Here is an 18197-nt window from a genome sequence, read left to right as displayed (position 1 = left end):
CTTTTAAGTTTTATTTTTCTAGTAGTTGGGATCGATGTATCCTGGCTGGACGTAAGAGGGCCTGCATGGCCCAGCACAGACTACATTGAATTTGTACAGATGGGTATCAAATCTTTGACCGTATCTAAACCATGCCTTCATAAGCTGAGCTAATTGGTGAGCACCCTGTAACTGCCACTGGCTCCTTTGTTAGATATTTGAGAAGACAGCTAATGCACTCTACTTTGCAAGTATGTTGCTTCATATATGTTGAACGTCTGAATCCAGGATCACCTGGAATTAATAATAGAAAGGTACTGCATTCCCCTTGGGTTCTGATACATTCCCCGTAGAGTGAAAGCCTTTGTGGAATAGAAATAAATTGGGCTTCTGAAGAGTAAGCTGAGGTTCTTAGCACTTTAGTTTCTCTGAGACTAAAGTATGCTGAGGTGAAAATCTTCTGACATTTTTGGTTCTGTCTGGAATTCGGTGGTTGGTATTCTGTTAACATTCCTCATCTAGTTACAAGTCATGCCAGCCACCAATCTTCTCATGCCCTTCCCTTTCAACTCAGAGGTGTAACAGCACAACCTTTGTATAGGTTTTTCCAAGAACTAGAACTAGCTGCACCTATCAAACGTGTGATGTGGGCAGCAAGACTGAGACCAGAGCTGGTGGCTGGCTGCCAGGCCTGCTTTTTCTGGCCTTCTTGGACACTGGATCCAGCAAGAAGCTGTGGGTAACCTCCCTGCCTGAATCTAGTCATCAGTCACCACATGCTTCCTCGCTAGTTGCACATTCCTTCACAGACCATTAGCTGCATGTGCGAGTATAATGTTGTTACTGTTTGGGAGATGTTTGCTGGCTCCAACAGGAAATCAGTCCTTCCCTTGTTTACCTAAACTGCCATGCCAAAATATAATGCTCCCTCTGCCTAATGAAGGAAATGAGGGAGTTGAAAAGAGAGAAGGTAAAGGAGAAGGAAGAAAGTACTTTTTCATATTCATAGAGCATACCCCAGAGCATGTCCTTTTTTACTGTCTAAGGAGGGGATAGCTCTCGTGATGTGAGGAGGGAAACACTATTGTAAACCTGGCCCATTTGCTAACATTCATTTTGGCTTTGCAGCCTTGGTTATAAAAGTTTACAATCATTGAACTTTACCTCCTTGTCTCCTATCTTTAATCCCTTAACCTTTCCAACTCATGTTTCAGAACTGAGCCTGTGGTGGGAATTGGGAAGCAGATGGTAGGCTAATAGCAGAGAAATGTAGTGAGGCTGTTGTGAGTAGTGTGCATCCTAGTCACCAGCTCAGTGGGAGTGAAAAGAGGTAAAGTTAGTGTACTAGGAACTGCAGTGAATCACAGCCGATCTTGTCTTTAAAGCAGTCCATAGTGAGCAACCTTTATTGGCATTAGAATGTCAGATCTGTAAGGATCATCTCTTAAGTTTGTCTAAGTAGAGAAGAGATTAAGAATTATGTCCAGGAAGACCATGGGGTTTTATACTACTTGAGCAAGACCATATCACAGCCACGTCAAGTAGGGATGGTGACTTTTCCTAGGTTTTGTCCTTAATTAAATGTTCCCCTATAGTCGCCTGGCCACCCAGTCTACCAGACCTGTTCTTCCTACAGAGATGAGTGGCTTATTTGACCCAATTTTCTTTCCATTGCAAAAATTTATTCAATGCAAAGTTCACTTCAGAAACTTGGTTGAGATCTGAAATTTAAGCCAGTCCTGAGATACACAGTGATCTTGAGGGAGATTGGATATGGCACATAGGTTTTCCTTGGTGGAGGCCCTGACTGGGACTAGGGTCCATATTATCCATATTATCTCAGCAGTCTTTTTGCTTGACCTTCTCTTGCTGCCCTGTCTGGCCACTTCTGCAAATGTTGCCCCTTCTCAAGCAGTCAGTAACTGTTGGCCCATCAGAAGATAAGGAGATGCCTGAAGCCTAAGCTTCCAGGCATATTAGAAACACCCATATGTGCAGTAGGATAAAGGTAATGGCACTAAAGAACAGACTCTTAGAGAATATGACAGGTGAGTTCTAAATGAGAGATCAAGCAGGGGAATGAATTCACAAACTTCTCTGCCATTTGTGTTGCTTTGATCTCCTTGCAGAGGGCTACTCCCACCTCCTGTGTATTTTGGTCCTCTGTCTTCTACTCCAAGACATTTGCAAAGCACCATTTAGATGGGGGACTGGGCCATAGTCCATCCCTAAGGAACTGATTGCTCCTGAACCAGGAACTCTGGGGCAAAATCCAGGAAAGATTGGGTCTCCTTATGGAAGGGGAACTCAGCTGAACAAAGTCTGGCGGTCATAGTCCATAGACCAAAGGTCCTTAGGGGACAGGCCCAGAGCCATCCAAAGGGAGCAGTACCATCCTGGTTTGGTGATCTTGCCCTCAAAAGGCTTCCTGAGCAGTTCTTGGTGCCCCTTGGCACTGGCCCTCTTCTCTCTGAGTTAGGGTTCTGTGAAGGGCATGGCTCCAATAAGCTGAGGTATCTGGTGTGGGCAGCAGCTGGGAGTGTGCAGTGATGGCTTCAGATGAGGTTGTTCCTGAGACGCTGCTCCTGCTCCAGGGAGAGCTCTGCATTGGCTCGATATGAATCCCCTGTGGGCCAAAGGAAAACAGGTAAGTAGCCAACCCTATCACAGGTTCATCCTTTCCTTGACAATGTCACAAACAGACATTCTGTCGAGCTATTCCTTTATACCATGTCAGTCACGGGCCAGACCCCAATTCATTCTATAGAAACAGACTCTTGACAGGTGTGTAGTTTGAGGGACATCGGGAAGAACAGGCTATTGAGTGGAAAGGGTTGTGCTGTTACTCTCCTTTGCCGCCTCTCCTTTGTTCTCTCTGTGCCCTGGAGAATTGACCCCTAGAGATTGCCTCACCCTGGCTCTCATCCTCTGGTTTCTGGTTGATTTAGGTCAGTGGGAAGCAACAGCAGGAGATCAGAGGGAAGAAGGGGAGAGAAGTTGAGATATTTCTTCCCCTGTTCTGGCAGTAGTGGTTGATTATGACTCCAGGCCAGGCTTTCCTTCCTCCACAGCTTTAGCTTTCATCGGCTCCAGGACACTCTCTGCCCCTTCAAGCCTAAAGGTGAAAATAGTTTTCCACCCTTGCTTATCCCTGGATGTCTCAACACCCCTGTTTCCTTAGTCTTACACTTCTATAAATAGTCCATTAAATAACTTCAGACTGTTATCCAAGTGTGCTCTTTTCTGCAATGACCCTGATGAGTCAGAATTTCATTGTTTTTCTTTCCTCCTCACTGCCCTGGATCCCTCCCTTACAATCTGCTGCTAGCATTATGGAGGATCTGCTGTCTCCATATGCACAGTGTCAGATTGCAATTCCTGGTTCCTCTCATATTCTGATTTAATGGCCATACAATCTATCCATTCACACATATTCAAACCTTAGACTGTCTCTTCTTCCTCTTCTCGTTGTCTTTCCATCTGTTGCTAGAGTTATCTTTTGAAACAATCTGATCTTTTTGCCCCCTTTGAAATTTGTCAGTGGTTCCCAGAAGCCTACAGGTTCCTTTAGCAAGAACCAGCTTTAATGCTCCCTGCAAAGAACCTTAGTGAGTTTGAAGTACAATAGAGGAAACTTCTGAGGTTGGGATTTCTTCACTATCTTACAGCTAGAAAGAGGTTGGAGTTGGATCTGGAACCTAGTGATGAGTTCTGAAGCCAAATCCTATGCTCTTTCTCCTTCTCTCTTTCTAACTTCTGCCCCTCTCCTTTGAAAACCAGCTCATATTACTTCCTGCTTTCTCAATATTTAGTTCATACCTGTTTGGGATACTCGGTAGTATTGGGGTTATCCATTTGCATATCTGTTTACACTACTTGATACTGAACTCAGCATCTTACTCCTATTTACATCGTAGTGCCTGGCCCAGTGTTCAGCACAGAAGTAGGTCTTAATAAATGTTTGTTGCCTGAATGGACAAGGCTGCCCTACCCCACATATGCAAGTGTGGATATGAATACACAGCCCATAGCAAATACAAGCGTTTTTGAACTTGAAGATTGAGGAATTGCTACTTTTCCTTATAGGAGCTAAAGCAACCACCTCCTTACTATGCCCCCACTGGATCACCTGATACTGCCAGTCCTGCAAGTGCCCTGAGCCCTGTTTTCCATGGTCTCCTTGCAAGCAGTGATCACAGCTGAAGATACCAGCACAGATCTGCGGGGGCTTCTACTTTTTCCCTGTGAGTCAAGGATGGAGGCCCTTCACAGGACCCTAACTCAGACCCAGGCCGCATACCAGCTCTGCCACTTGCTGTGTAACTTGTTGCAGAGGTTCTGTGACCATATGTAAGGGAGGAGAAAAAACGGGAACGGGTAAGGGGAAATTCTGACATGGCTTGAAGTAACAGAGTAGGACAGATGGGAAACAGTTTATAATCCAAACAGTCTGAAGGACAAAGGGATGTAGAAATAGCGATTGGATGAAGCTTGATGGTCTGATCAGTTCTAGAAATCTTCCTGTGAAGATGTCAAAAGAAATTCAACTGTTCCATGCCTAGCCTTTTAAACACACCTTGAGGTCACACACGTGGGTACATTTAGAACCTTCCAGCACCCCTGAGCTGTGGGTCCCACAGTGGCTTGCAGTTACCTGTGTGGCAGTTGTGCAGCCAGACCCGGTGCCCGTCATACTTGCAGCGGCACTGCATCATGTTGTTGGAGAAATCTGACTCTGCCACTTCGTATTTGGGATTTACAACCACCTAGAGTGAGAGGAAGGGACAACTGAAAACCGGTGATTTGGCTTCTGAGTGAGTTGATAGTGACTGTAATAATCCTTTTTTTCTCATGTAGTCCTACAAAGCATGTTTCTATATTCCTTGTTTCACTAATCCTTAGTTACCCCAGGAGGTAGGCATTAATGTCCCTGTTTTATAGATGGGGACTAAGAAGTCACAACTGAAAAACTATGACTTGCTCATTGTCCATGGAATCAGGACTGAAACTCAGGTCCTTCGGATCCTGACTCAGTGTTTTTTCCCCCTTAGCATACCTAGCTCCTTCAAGTGCCCGACCTGGTTGGAGACCCTGTTTATGATACTCTTCCTTCATTTGACCCCAGTGAAGCTTTTGGAACATCTGGAGGAAATGGAGTCCCTGCGGGGAATCCCCACCAGCCCCCTTACCTGAAAGATATAATCCCCAGGGCCCACATCTGTGATATCCACCCACTGGCAATCAATGTCATGTCGGTAGGTGTCCCAGCAGCCAACGGTCACTCCCTGTTCCCCAAAGTTGGCACATGCATAGCGCCGCTGCAGTCCTGTAAGGAAGGGTATTACTTGAGGTGATGGATAGGTACTCAGGACCAAGCACCCTGCTAGGTCTTCCACGTACTTTATCTTTTTACCTCACATCAGCCTTACCAATCAGATTAGAGACCCAGTGTTCATTTAAATAACTTGTCTGAATATCAGAGTCAGAATTCCTACTAACCATGAATCCAACACTGTGACAAACCCTCCTCTGATGAGAGACTATTCCTGTGGGTGCTCTAGTGGAAATCTTTGTTGGCTTAGGAAATGTACTTGGAAGATTCCAGCTACTGTGCTAATACATTTGTCCATCCATCGGACACTCTGAATAGCCAGCGTTTACCATTCCTAAGGGGTAGGAACTATGGGCATGTAAATAGGAATCAGATGATCCCTCAAAGAACTTAGCAGAGATGAGATAGATCTGCAACTATTATCCCAAAATAGGAAGTGTTAAGCATCTTAAAACTGGTTGCAAAATGGTTGGGAATGCAGAGGAAGTAGAGATCTTCCACCTAAAATTTCAGAAGGTAAGAAATTGATCTTTTTGAATTGCCTTGAGAGTTGACAGTTGCCAAGCCAGAGTCTCTAGGTACCTGGGGCTACTGAAGAGAGCAGAGGGGAATCTTACCCCAAAGTGGGTACAGAATATAACACAAAGAAGGTATGCTGACAGGAAACCACATACCTGTGGGGCAGTTTGTGTCCTCTAGACAGAAGCTGGCCTTGTGTCCCTCAGCCACCTTGGAGCCATTGAGAGTGAGTAGGTCATAGTGGGTGAAGACCTCAATGCTGTGGTAGTGCCTGCAGAAGGGTCAGAGCTGTCAGTGTGGCAGCAACAGGAGAGGGTCCTCTCTGGAGGAGTTGGCAGGGAAGACTGAGGCCCTGGGCCCCATCATTACCCAGAGAACAACGTTATAATAGCAGGGCAGTGCCCTTCTCCTTTCTAAACCCTAGATTAGTGTGACCCATGGCCTACTTTCCTGGCTCTCCTGCCTGACAGCAAGGCACAGCTGTCCCTATTACCTAAGGTGTCAACTCAGGTGAGGAGAGATGAAAGCTCTACAGAAGGCTGGCACCTGGCTTCAAGGCCTGATCTAGAGGTAGAAGGAAGGGGTGCTTATAGGAACCAGCCTAGGAGTTGGCTTTTGAGGAGGATGCTTACTCTGCTCCCTCTCCGCCTGGGACCAAATTGCTACCATTGTTTTCAATCCAGTTCTAATGACAACTCTGTTCGTGCTAGAGGGCAAGGTGCTTATTATCTCAGCAAGGCCAAGTCCCAGAGTCCTTGCCCAGTCCTCTCAGCTTTCCCCACCCTTGACTGTGTCCTGAAGAGAAAAACACTTTCCATTCTGCCTTTGTCACAGGCTTTGTCTCTCCTGTCTGGGCTGGAGACTCCTGATAGGAAAGAATGCTCATTATCTCTTCTGAGTACCAGTATTCATGCTCTTCTTTGGGGACCTTGCTTTGCTGCTGCAGAAACCAGCAAGCTGTTCCTGCAGAGCCAGCATCCTGGATGAGATGTCTATTTTGGGTCTCCAGGTTTCTAGGAGTCCCCACTTTACCTGGCTTTTAAAGAAAAGACCTAAGCTCTAACATAGAAAAATTGTCTGATATTCTAACAGAGACCAGCTCTACCAGCAGTAATTGCTGTTGGACATTCCTGGGGAAAATGGACCCCATGAACACCATCGACATGGCTACATCCAGGACCGGTGATAGAGCATGGAGAGGGCAGGCCGATGTTACTGGGATTCTCTATTGCCTCCTGGAAGCAAGGCTAGTAAGGCATCTAGGAAGGAAGGCTCTTATCTAGAGTGCACACCCCTCCCAGGAAAGTGCCTAAGGCCAGGGAAAAACCAGACTGGTTTGCCCCCTGGAACCCGCTTTTTGTCCCTAGAGCCATGGCATGGGCAGGTACTAACCTGTGGCACTGGTGCCAAATCCAGCTGTGGCGTCCTGTCTTGGGACGGAAGTCAGCCCGGCCCAGGTTGTAGATCTGTGAGGAGAAGCGCAACAGGCGCCGATGTCCGTAGGGCCAGTCCATGTGGTCAGCAGACTGAGAGAGGCAGTTCTCTTCGTGGGCACAGTAGAGCTGGCTGAGCGGGCGGTCCTCCAAGTAGGCCGTCTCCTGCACTAGTTGGGCATTCATCACGAGGTCTGGAGCACCTGGGCCACAGAAAGCACGGTGGGGATACAGAGGTAGGAAGGCAACTGTGTTTGCTTTCTGGCATGGGGGACCCCAGAAGAGTAGGGTAGTTTGGGAGTCAGGAGATGTGAGATCTAGTAACAAAGGAATGATCTTTCATTGCCTTAACCTGGGAAGTGGCTGGTGTCACAGTTAAGCGTGCTGGCTTTGGTGCTGGGCTGCCTGGGTTCGTGTCTTGGCTTCATTTCTGGCTATACCATTAACTAGCTCTGTGACTTGCTTAACCTTTTTGTCTCTCATTTTCCTCAAATGTAAGATGGGGATAACAATAATAATATTAATGTGATAATACCTGTAACGTGTTTAGATCATTGGCCCATGGTAAGCATGCAATTGATGTAAGCTTATATTTCTTTTGTAAAATGCTTCTCAGCCTGTAAGTGCCTTTGTGTAGCTTAGCTCTTACAACTTCAGTAAGCGCTACTGGTATCTAACTTGGTGACCTTAGCTTAGTCTCTTCCTCTGGGCTTCAGTTCTTTCAGTGAAAAGGGTGGGGAGGGGATGAGTTGGAAGGCGTGGTTAGGAGAGTTAATCTCCAAGCCAGCTCCTTAGCTCAGCCATTCTAGTCCATTCTGCTGCAGTTTCTAGGACTGTGCTTTCTCCAAGGTTCCCTTTCTAATCTGATTGCTATAGTGGGTATTCCTACCAGGGCATCCTGTGCATTCCCCTCTGAGGCATCATGGCCATTTCTAGTGCTTCTCTATGCATAAAAATCCAACATGCTAGAGCATGTGTCTTTGATAAACTGCTCAGCGCTTCTCCCGTTCCCTTCCTGTCATGGGCTCTTACCCTCCCCAGAGGCCACACGCCCCCTCTACCATTGCTCTCCCTCATGTATGTCAGTACAGAAATGTGGAGATCCACGGCTGTTGCCATGTAACATCAAGAGAGAAAAGTTGCCTATTCTCAATACTTATCTATGCAGAAACGGTTACAGTTCAGATTTTTGTCAGAGGCATCATATGGGTGAGCCGCAGCGCTGACTATGGTGAGGTGGGAACTGTGGTTTACTTCAGTGGATGGGGATTGAGGGTGGGAGTGGGGGTATGGCTGGTTTGCTATATGGTGCCTGTACCATCACAAAAATGCGCTTGACATTCTTGTGGTATATTTTGGAGAGAACCAGGGTGTACCCACTGACAAACCCTAGAGTTCCTGAGGGAAAGAAGGAGAGCTTTCATAGAGGAGACTGAGAGAGAGTAAAGAAAAGAAAGAAATGAGAAAAATCATAGAAGACAAATAGGAATGGCAACAGAGGCAGCAGGTCAGCTGTGCTAAGCCATTGTGAAGCATCAAATGCGTTCAGGAACAGATCGGCCACTCCAGGCGAAGGCCCACTCCCGTGCCCCATCACCCTGCGGGGAAAGGTGAGCTGTAAAGTCCAGTGTTCTTCCAAAGTGCACTGGACGGAGAAAGCCCTAAAGCTTACTGACAAAGGTTAAGGACGTCTTGGCATTGGAGCTTGGTTGGGAAGAAGATTGAGGAGCCACTTGGGTTGGTGCCAGCCTGCATCTTTGGACTGGATATACGTAGTTACCCTGGAATGGACCTGATTGGCAGGTTTCAGAGAGAGGTGCTGCTGCCCCAGGAATCTGAGTGTGTGGGGTAGACCGATGCCTGAAAATGGCGTTGGCCTAAAGCCCTTTGTGCATATTCCACAGCTCAGAAGGAGAGCACACAGGGAGCTTTAGGCTCGTGTGTCCTCACATTTATATACCTTCTTATATTGCAGTTTTCAGACTTTTTTCTTACTACAAACTACAGTAAGAAATATATTTTATGTTGTGACTTAATACACACATACATAATTCCAAGAAAAAAAATACCCTTACTAAATGGTACACATTCTATTATTTTCTATTCTGTTTATTTTTTAACTATAGGTCATGACATGAAAATTGAAAAACATTGTATATTCTTATATTTCACATATTCTCTGTTTTAATTCTCACAATAACTCCATGAAATGGGCAGAGCAGAGTTTGTATCCCCACGCAGCTGTCACTTGGCCACACACAACTGGTAAATGGCAGAATTAGTGCTCCAAGTCCAGCCCTCCTTCCACTCCCCTACCCTGCTGGCCTTGAGCTGGGACCAACACTTGGGGCCCTTCCCGTGGGAGGGAGGTATAGGCTTGCTTATGGGGGAGCCCAGGCCTGCATATCCCACGGCCCTGTGGGCCTTCCTTGTTACTCACTGTCTGTGCAAGAGACTCCAGCTGAAAAGCGTCCCGTGCCATGGGAGCAGTGCACCGGCCCATGCCTTTGACACTGCTGCAGAGCTAGCTCAGTGCCTGAGCAGCGCACGCCGCTCATCACCACTTCTCCAGCCCCTGGCGTCCCCTGCCAGTACCAGGTATCCTGAGAAAACAGCCAGCACCACCCAGTCAGGGCAGAGAGATGCCTTTGGAATCATCACTGACTCCCATCCGAGGCTCAGACCCCATCCAACTGCCCCCACCATGCTGTGCCCAGCTTCAGCCTGAAAATATTTAGTGATGGAACAGTCCGTGACACTTTGGACCCCTCCAATAGTGGACATTTTTTGTGTGTATTGAGGCAAAAATCCACTGCCTTGGCTTCCACAACTGGCCCTGTTCCTATCCCTCTCCAACATGACAGCCCTCAGCTATTTGAAGAGGATGGTCCTGTTCCCTTCCTGCCCACCCAGGCAGCCTGTCCCATCTCCCAGCCCCTGATGGTAGGTTGTGCTCAGGGTTGGGCCCAGTTCTCCAGGTAAGGTGTGCCTGGCATTGTCTGGCAGGCCAGTGAGGGTGTAGTTAGTGAAGAGGTTTGTCTACCGCAGCCATTCCCAAATCCTCTTGACTTTGTTTTCTTGGTATCTTTTGACTCTATCCACTTATTTTTCCCAGGACTGCCACTAGCTTGGTCCCAGCCAGCATCATTTCTCATCTGGGCTACTGCGACAGGGTTGTTTCTTGAGTGTATTTTCCTGTATTCATGTTAGTCTACACCCTGTTTGTCAAATAGCGAGGCAGAAATCTTTTCAAAATCTGCACTGCAGGCCTCAAATGGTCTTGGTCCTGCCTCCTTCTCCACCCTCACACTTCCTAACACTCCAGGCCTAGTCCCTGACTGCCTTTACTGAGTCGAGCTTCCTCTGGCCACAGGTCTTTGCACGGGCTGTTTATCCCTCCCCTCCTCATCTGCCTAACTTCTGTTCATCTTTCCTGTGGACACAACCATGTGCCTGTTGTGTGAACGTTTTATTAATGACTGCTTCCCTCCCTTAGCTGACTGCTACGTGAGGCAGGAACTGTGTCTTCTTCATCCCAGTATCCCCAGCACCCAGCATTATATTGGCCCAGAGTAATTGTTGAATGAGTGAATGAATGAATGAATGAAGGGTTAGCAGCTTTAGCACAGGAAGTTTGGGAGCAAAATGAACCTACCTTAATGGCATGGCTGGCAAAACCCAGGCCAAGCTGTCGGCAGGCCACCATGGCTTCAGTGAGTCCCCAGTGGTCACTGCACACAGCCCCCCAGCGTCGGACCCCGTTCACCTCCACCTGCACCTCCACCACACCCTCCTCGGGGCTGCGCCCGCCAGCCAAGCGCACCTGCAATGGTCAGAGGTGTGTGAGGATCAGGGCGGCCTTAGGAGGGGAGAGCTCAGGACCTCCCGGCCAGCTCACTGTGTGGTCCTGGACACCACACACCCCTTCTCTGGGTTTGTCTCCTCTGTAACATGAGGACATTTCTTCCAGGTATTGAAGCAAAAATCATTACTAGATAGTCCTTAATGTCCCTGCCCACTCGAGAAATCTGACTCCAAGTGCCTGGTCCTATGGCTCCTACTCCAGTACTTGCCCCTCTCCTACTTGAAATCCTACCATTAATGACAATTTACCAATTGCAAAGGACTTCATCTCTATCGTCCCATTCACAGTGACCACGTGAGACACTTAACCCCATTTTACAGAAGAGAGAACCAAGATCAGAGACGTGAGAGACTTGCCCGCCGTACACATTGGCCTGACACTTGGGTTCTCGCCATCCCAGCAGCCTCTCCAGTGCCACTCCCAGCTGACAGCCCATTGGCCCTCTGCCCTAGGCACCTTCTTTCTCAGCTTTACAGGGATTCTGAGAGGGTATGATGGGAGAGCACATCCACCTGAAGGGTCTCGCTGCGCTGAGGGGATGTGGGCCAGGCTAGGGGAGACTCAGAGAGGAGAGGGCTTTCCAGGCTGCCACAAGGGAAGGCCGACTGAGGCCCAATGCAGAAGCACTAGCTGCCTCTTGTGAACTCCTCCCCACTGGCTCCGTGCGGTGTCCTGGGGCTATCTCCGGGCTTCCCCAGTCCTCAAGCCTGAGGCGATGCCTAGACTGAGCTCACCTGATTCTGGAAGCCCGTATTTGGGACATGACACCTGACGGCAGCATCATTTTCATGTTGACAACCATTCTGGGACCCTTCCAGGGAGGGGCATTCACTGAGGGTCCGCTCATATCCCTTGCAGCGCACCTCACTCAGGTGTATGGGCCCCAGCCCTACAGAGGGAGGGAGGGAAATGCCATGTGAGGCTCCATGTCCGTAGCCAACCAGCTGTGGCTCCCCCACCACAGAGGGGGAGAGCTGTCCTGGACCCTGGAACTACCTGGGCCACCAAGGGATAGACCAGTGGCACATTCAGGCCCACCCACCCCGCTCCAGGCCTCCTCACTCACCTTGGCCCAGCTGGGCCCCAAACAGGGCCTCCCGAGCAGAGCCAAAGCCAAGCTGACGACACACAATGCTGGCAGAGATGAGGTTCCACCCGTGGTCACAAACCGTACCCCACTGGCGATTCATGAGTACTTCCACCCGGCCCTCGCCCGCCTGGGCCCCAGAGCGGAGGCGCACCCTTGGCTCCTGCTGGGAGAAAAACAGCTTCAGGGAGGGCCGAGGAGTAGGGTCAGGGGTTGACCCACCGTGGGAGCCCTGGCGGGGCCCCTTCAGGCTGGCCAGAGCCACCTATAGGAGTTCCAGTCCCTCCTCTGACTGCCTGAAGCTATTACCTCAAATAAGCTCTTTTTCTCAACCTCCTTTTCTTCAGTGACGAAGAGCCACCGCAATAATGATAGTAAGGACAAATTCCAGTTCTAACAAAAGAGCCTTAGGAGTGGGGTCCCTGGGCTTCAAAACCCTGCCACCTAGTCCCTAGACAGTTCCTCTTGCCCAGCCTCTGCTTCTTTGTCTTGTGGCGTTGAACTAGATCAACACTTCCCAAAGGGATCTGTGAAATGATTTTAAAGACATGTAGGGACATGGCGTTAATTAAACTCACTTACATAGTGGGGAAGCTATATCCATTTTAACTCTTCCCCCACTCCTTCCTATTTCATGGAGGAGACCATCTCATCAGGTGCTGCCCTGTCTGTAACACCTCACCAGCGCTTGCTCATTGCTTTTTATAACAAAGGGCCAGGCTCAGGTTCAACATGGGATGTAGCTACAGTGTAATTACTGTTTTTATGGTTACCTTCTATTCATGGCAGGTGATGTCAGCTTTCCATTTGTGGTAGATGGGTTACCAGTCCTTTTTAAATAAATTCCAAGATTCTACCATTCTGTGCTTCACTCTCCTCCTCCCAGTTGCACTTATGCCTCCTTGATGGGCTGCTGTCCCTCCTCTCCTGCCTGTCCTAGAGCTCCTCCCCACCCATCCTTCCCCAAAAGACTGGGTCCTGCTAAGAGGGGCCTGTGCCTTCCTGCCTGGGTGCAGGCCCAGAGGACCCACCTCTGCCCGGGACTCCTTGCGCCCAGGCTTTGCCTTTGGAGGGCGGAAACGGGGCCCTGCCACACAGCTGACCACAGTGTGCATGCCACCTGGGCAGGCTGGCTGCCGCTTGCCCCGTGCTGGCGCCACCTGCACCTGGCAGTTGGCAATGTGGGGCTCCTTCCCCAGGCAGTTGACCCGATGGATCCAGAAGGAATTCTTCTGGGTCAAGCTCTTCAGCCTAGAAGACAAGGGACATTGTGGGTGGGGGAGGGGTTGAGGGAAGCTCAGGACTCAGGGAGGCCAAGGCATTGGGGAGGGGAGAGTGGGGCAGGGAGGCCCTTTATGCCACACCCCTTTACATCCTTCCCCAAGGGTATACTCCTCACCTAGACTTGGCATCCTTCATCTTCAAATCCCAGACTTTCCTGGGTAAGAGAAAACAGGTGGGGAGTGGAGTACATGCAGAAACCCTATCCTGTTACCCTGGCTCGTCACAGTTGTCCTTGAGTTTGTGCCAGACTTCACAGTTTGTAAACTCTGTTCATAGATCTTATTTCAGTGCTGAGCATCACAGCAGCCCCGAAAGGATGGCCACCTCACAGATTTCCTTCCTGTTTTATAGGGAATGAAAGCAGGGCCTGGGAAGCCCCCTTGAATAATCCCCAAGTCAGGTCTCTGTTGTACTGGGCTGCCTTTGGGGCAGGCAGCTCCCAACTCACCCTCTCCACAGTCCAGAAGAAGGGGCACTTTAGGGAGGATCCCAAGAGAAGGGACGCAGGAGAGAGGTCCTCTGGGAACAGGTGGCAGTTGAAGGCCTTGCTGGTGGGGGCTGCCCGCCCATAGGCTATAATCAGGGTTTCCCTCCTAATGGGTGGTAGGTGTTGGCCAGGCCCAGGTGTGCAATTACCAGGCAGTGGGGAGTCAGGAGCCCCCATCCCAGTCATCTCCAAAGATGGAGCTATGTGTCTGGTCTTTAGGACCAGGGTTATCTAAATCAGAGACACAGGACAGAGTGACTAAAACTGATTGGGGTCAGAGAGGGTAGACAACGCAGATGTACTATGGGAGATTTTTCCCTTGATGAGAACATAGTCTCCACTGACAGAACTGGTAGAGCTGTGACTGGCCATTATTCACAGGCTAATGCAATCTCGTGACTATTCTGTCACATTTCTGACAGACTATTTTATGTCTCCTCTCCCAAATGCCACCCCACCCCATACCTCGCTCACACATAACCCAGTCAAGGCCTGGCTTGGATGAGAGTTGAGGAAATTCTCTGGGGCAAAGTTGAGATAATTCCCTGCGGACTGGATAATTGAGGCTCAGATGCCCTGCTGAGGCCCCACAGCTAGTTAGTGGCAGAGCTGAGACCAGAACTCGAGTTGTCTAATCCTTATGGGCAGCATTGTAAGTTATCTTCAGGAAAGTCTACTTTTTAAATCAGGAACACAATTTTACGTTCAATTGTTTTCATTTAGGGAGTATTGTATATTATAATCAATTCTTTTTATCGATTGGCAAGTACAATATTTATTTTCTGACCATTTCTAGGCATCTCCCAAGGTCTCAAAGTTCATATTCACTCTCCTCTTAATTATTCTGAGGGTTCCAGAACCCAGGAAATCCAGGCACATTCCTCATTTGGGCCTGTTTTCCTCCCAATCCCAATCCCCACTGAATGTCCTGCCATAGACACCTACCCCTTCCAAGCTCACTGACCTCTGCAAGGTCCCATACGTGTCACACACACTCACACATGCGCACATAGCCAGTGCCCCTCAACCCTGCCTTCTTGGCACCTTCTACCCAGCCATCCTCCTACCTGTAGTAGTGGTTGTCGACGGGCGCCTCGCTGGGGAAGCCCAGCATTCCGCACACCACCCTGCTGTTGTTCCTGGTCCAGCCCTGGTCACACACCTGCCGCCAGTGACCCTCGTACCTCACTTCCACAGCTCCCTCAGTCACCGGGCTCTGCCGCTTGGCACTGGCAAGGATGGGCTTGAGCCGCACCTCCTCCAGCTGCCGGCCCTGCAAGGTGCACGGTCACCATGGGCCCTGGGATTCTTGCCCCTGCCAAGCCCACTGCGGGTTCTCTCATGGTAGAATTGGGGCTCATAGTGATTAGAGATGACCTCCCCGCCACGGCCTCCCGATTGGATGGGCTGGTAACTGAGGCCCAGACAGGGGAAATATTCGTCCCAAGGCCACAGGGTGAGGACAAGGCAGAACTTTGGTTTGTTTAGGGTCCTTTCCTCAACTCCAGAGAGAGCCAGGCAGATCTGCCTTCCCTGGGGTCAGGATGGGAGCCCTTGGAATTTGGGAGGCTTCCACTAGGCACAAGGGGCCTTCCTCCTGCCACCCTAGGGAGAGCTGAGGATGAGGACAACTGCTAAGACCACCAATACGATCCTTTGGCCCATGAAACCCCCACTTTACCCCTGAGGTGACTTAGACCATCCAAGCCTACAGTGCTTGGTGGGCCAGGGCCAGCTCTCCTCAGGCTGAGGGTGTCTGGCAGTGGACGGTGGGAGCCAGGACCTGCCCTGCCTGCTCCTGTTGTTTGGCTTGGGCTGTTTTTAGCTTGGGGTTGTTTGTGCCGGGAAGAGGCAGCAATTGTGGCTGGGCCTTGTGGGTGAGGCAGCCCCTTCCCCCTCTACTGTCTCCCTTACAGAGAGCAACTTCAGTGATTCTTAGCAGGCCCAGCCTCACGCTGGGGCCCTCTGTTCAGGTACCTGTTGTAGGCCATCAACAGGAATCAGGGCCCAGGGATGCTTCTTAGCCCATGCTCTGTTCCCTTTCCCCTCTCTCCTCCAGATTCATCACCCAGGAGGCTCTCTGTCCCCTGACCAAATACTTGGCTCAAGCCAAGGCCTGAAAAGCCTCCTCACCTGGGGCCCAAGGGCATTGGAGACCCTCTCAGAAAGATAGCCACGCTGGCGCTGGGGATGGCACACCACGCCGACATCCTCTGAGTGGCTGCAGTCACTGACACCCCAGCCATTAGACCCGCACTGGTCCAGGGAGCTTTCTGTGCCCACACAGCGCACATTGTCCAGCCAGATGGGTCCTGCATGGGAGAGGACGGCTGATGCTCAGGTCCCACATGTGTCATACACACACACTCACACATGTGTGGATACAGAAAGGCAGGTCATGGGCTCTGCCTCATGGGTAGGACCCTACAGTTATCGACTTTCCTCTTAAACCCTGCATAGAAAGTGTGAGGTGGTGGGAGTGGAGAGGGGAGAGGAGTTGGTTCTCCTTGGATCTTGGTGTCTTGTACAACCCTGCCTACTGCCTCCTCTTGTCATCAGGTCCTGTAGAATCTGTTTTTGGGAAAAGCCAGGTAGGCTTAGGAATTAGTCCAACCTGTTCACGCATTCATCCATCCATTTGTTCGTTCAGCAACATTTGCTAAATACCCACCATGTGCTCAAGGAAGTTAGAGCTGAGTGATAGTGGTAATGGTGGTGGCCTCATTACAAGTGCAAATGGGAGGGTCAGAGCGGGGGTCATCTGCAGCTGGGGCACTCGGGTAATGCCTCATGGAGGAGGTCATTTAAGCTGGGTCTTAAAGGACAGGAAGGAGTCTGATGTGTTCTGTTGAAGCCCTGGTGCGCTCGGCCCCTGAGAGAAGCCTCTACCATTTCCTTGTCATCCTGCTGGGCAGTACCAGTCACTCACCCTCCCCTGGGCCATACTTGGCACTGTGGGCCCAGGTCAGGGCTGCCTCGAAGCCTAGCTGGCGGCAGACTACTGTGGCCTCCTGGAGTGCAAAGCTGTCATCACACACGGTGCCCCACTGGCCTTGGTACAACACTTCCAGGCGGCCCTCTTCGGGCCTGCTTCCTGGGCCTACCAGCCGCAGTTTTGTGCTGCCCAGTGACTGTGGCCTGCTGGGAGGGGCTTGGCCCAGCAGCAGGAGTAGCAGGAGCAGGGAGAGGGTGGCTGGTGGGAACCACATCATGGTGACTTCAAGGGCAGCTGAGGCCAAGGCACCTGGAGAATAAGTAAACGTGACAGTGATCACCACCTCTACCCCCGACCTCAGGCCTCTTCTGCTGACAGAGGAAAAGCATGGAAGGGCCCTTCCACGTGTGTGTTCAGCGGCACTGATTGAGCCTGGGTTCTGAGATTATTCAGTTTTATTCAAACTCACCATTCATTGGCCATGTGACCTTGAGGAAGTTTAAATTTAACCTTAGCGAGTATCAGTCTCCTCACCTGCAAAGTGGGAGGTAATAATTCCTGTCTTACAGTGTTGTTGTGACTGTTAAATAAAGTACTGTATGTAAAATGTGTAGTACAAGCCTACCACAGGGTAAGTGTTCAATAGCTATTCTTGATACAGTCTTATATGTAGATAGAAGAGGTAGCCTACCCTGTGAGTCATGGGGGAGCCCCCCTGGGGCTCAGAATATCTACCCCACCTGCTCAGAATATCTGTCCTCACCTACCTTTCGATGTTCCCAGCATCCCAGCCACCCTCACCATAGAAGGCACATGGAAGGCTGAGTGGAAACAGTCATTTGAAGGAGGCCTAGACCTTTACCACTTATTCGTGGTGTGGCTTTAGCAAGTCTCTGAAACTCTCTAGGCTTAATTCCTTATTTCTAAAGTGAGGAGGATGAACCAAATATTGTCTCATCTCTCCTCCAGCTCACATAGTCTATGATATCCTCAAGCCTTAGCTCTAGGTCCATCTAGGTGCATGATTCATACATTGATTTAACAAACATTTTTGGGATACTTGCATCAGGCCAATTATTAGGCCAGGTGGTGGGACAAAGAAGTGAAGACATCACACACTACTCCTTGCTTTCATGGAGCTCAGAGAAGAGGAATCGGGGAAGGCTTTCAGAGAAGGGACATTTAACCTGGGCCTTGTTGGATGAATAAGAGTACTCCTGGGTGGGAAAAGGGGCATACCAGGTAAGAGAACCAGAATGGAGAAAGGAGGGAAGAG

General features: G+C 49.9%; 1 protein-coding gene across 2 annotated transcripts in view; it reads right to left on the bottom strand.

Moving 5' to 3' along the window:
• Positions 1 to 1352: 1352 nt before the first annotated feature.
• LOXL4 (lysyl oxidase like 4) overlaps positions 1353 to 18197 on the bottom strand; it is a 20350-nt gene continuing 3505 nt past the window's right edge. The window contains exons 2-15 of one of the 2 annotated variants that reach the window (XM_025042253.1): positions 16916 to 17230; positions 16120 to 16298; positions 15054 to 15259; positions 13615 to 13653; positions 13247 to 13466; positions 12195 to 12381; positions 11863 to 12017; positions 10919 to 11086; positions 9704 to 9866; positions 7223 to 7466; positions 5986 to 6101; positions 5169 to 5305; positions 4634 to 4745; positions 1353 to 2605 (exon numbers count right to left, since the gene is read on the bottom strand). In XM_025042253.1, the coding sequence (XP_024898021.1) occupies positions 2535 to 2605; positions 4634 to 4745; positions 5169 to 5305; positions 5986 to 6101; positions 7223 to 7466; positions 9704 to 9866; positions 10919 to 11086; positions 11863 to 12017; positions 12195 to 12381; positions 13247 to 13466; positions 13615 to 13653; positions 15054 to 15259; positions 16120 to 16298; positions 16916 to 17198 (2280 nt within the window). In that variant the 5' untranslated portion in view covers positions 17199 to 17230 and the 3' untranslated portion in view covers positions 1353 to 2534. The remainder of the gene's footprint in view (positions 2606 to 4633; positions 4746 to 5168; positions 5306 to 5985; positions 6102 to 7222; positions 7467 to 9703; positions 9867 to 10918; positions 11087 to 11862; positions 12018 to 12194; positions 12382 to 13246; positions 13467 to 13614; positions 13654 to 15053; positions 15260 to 16119; positions 16299 to 16915; positions 17231 to 18197) is intronic. The other variant, XM_015600033.2, reaches the window with a different exon arrangement.

Source organism: Pteropus alecto, unplaced genomic scaffold, assembly GCF_000325575.1.
Source record: "Pteropus alecto unplaced genomic scaffold, ASM32557v1 scaffold88, whole genome shotgun sequence".
In the NCBI taxonomy this organism is placed as follows: domain Eukaryota; kingdom Metazoa; phylum Chordata; class Mammalia; order Chiroptera; family Pteropodidae; genus Pteropus; species Pteropus alecto.
Note: the sequence above shows the minus strand (reverse complement) of the source record. Positions and strands in the feature narration are given on the sequence as shown.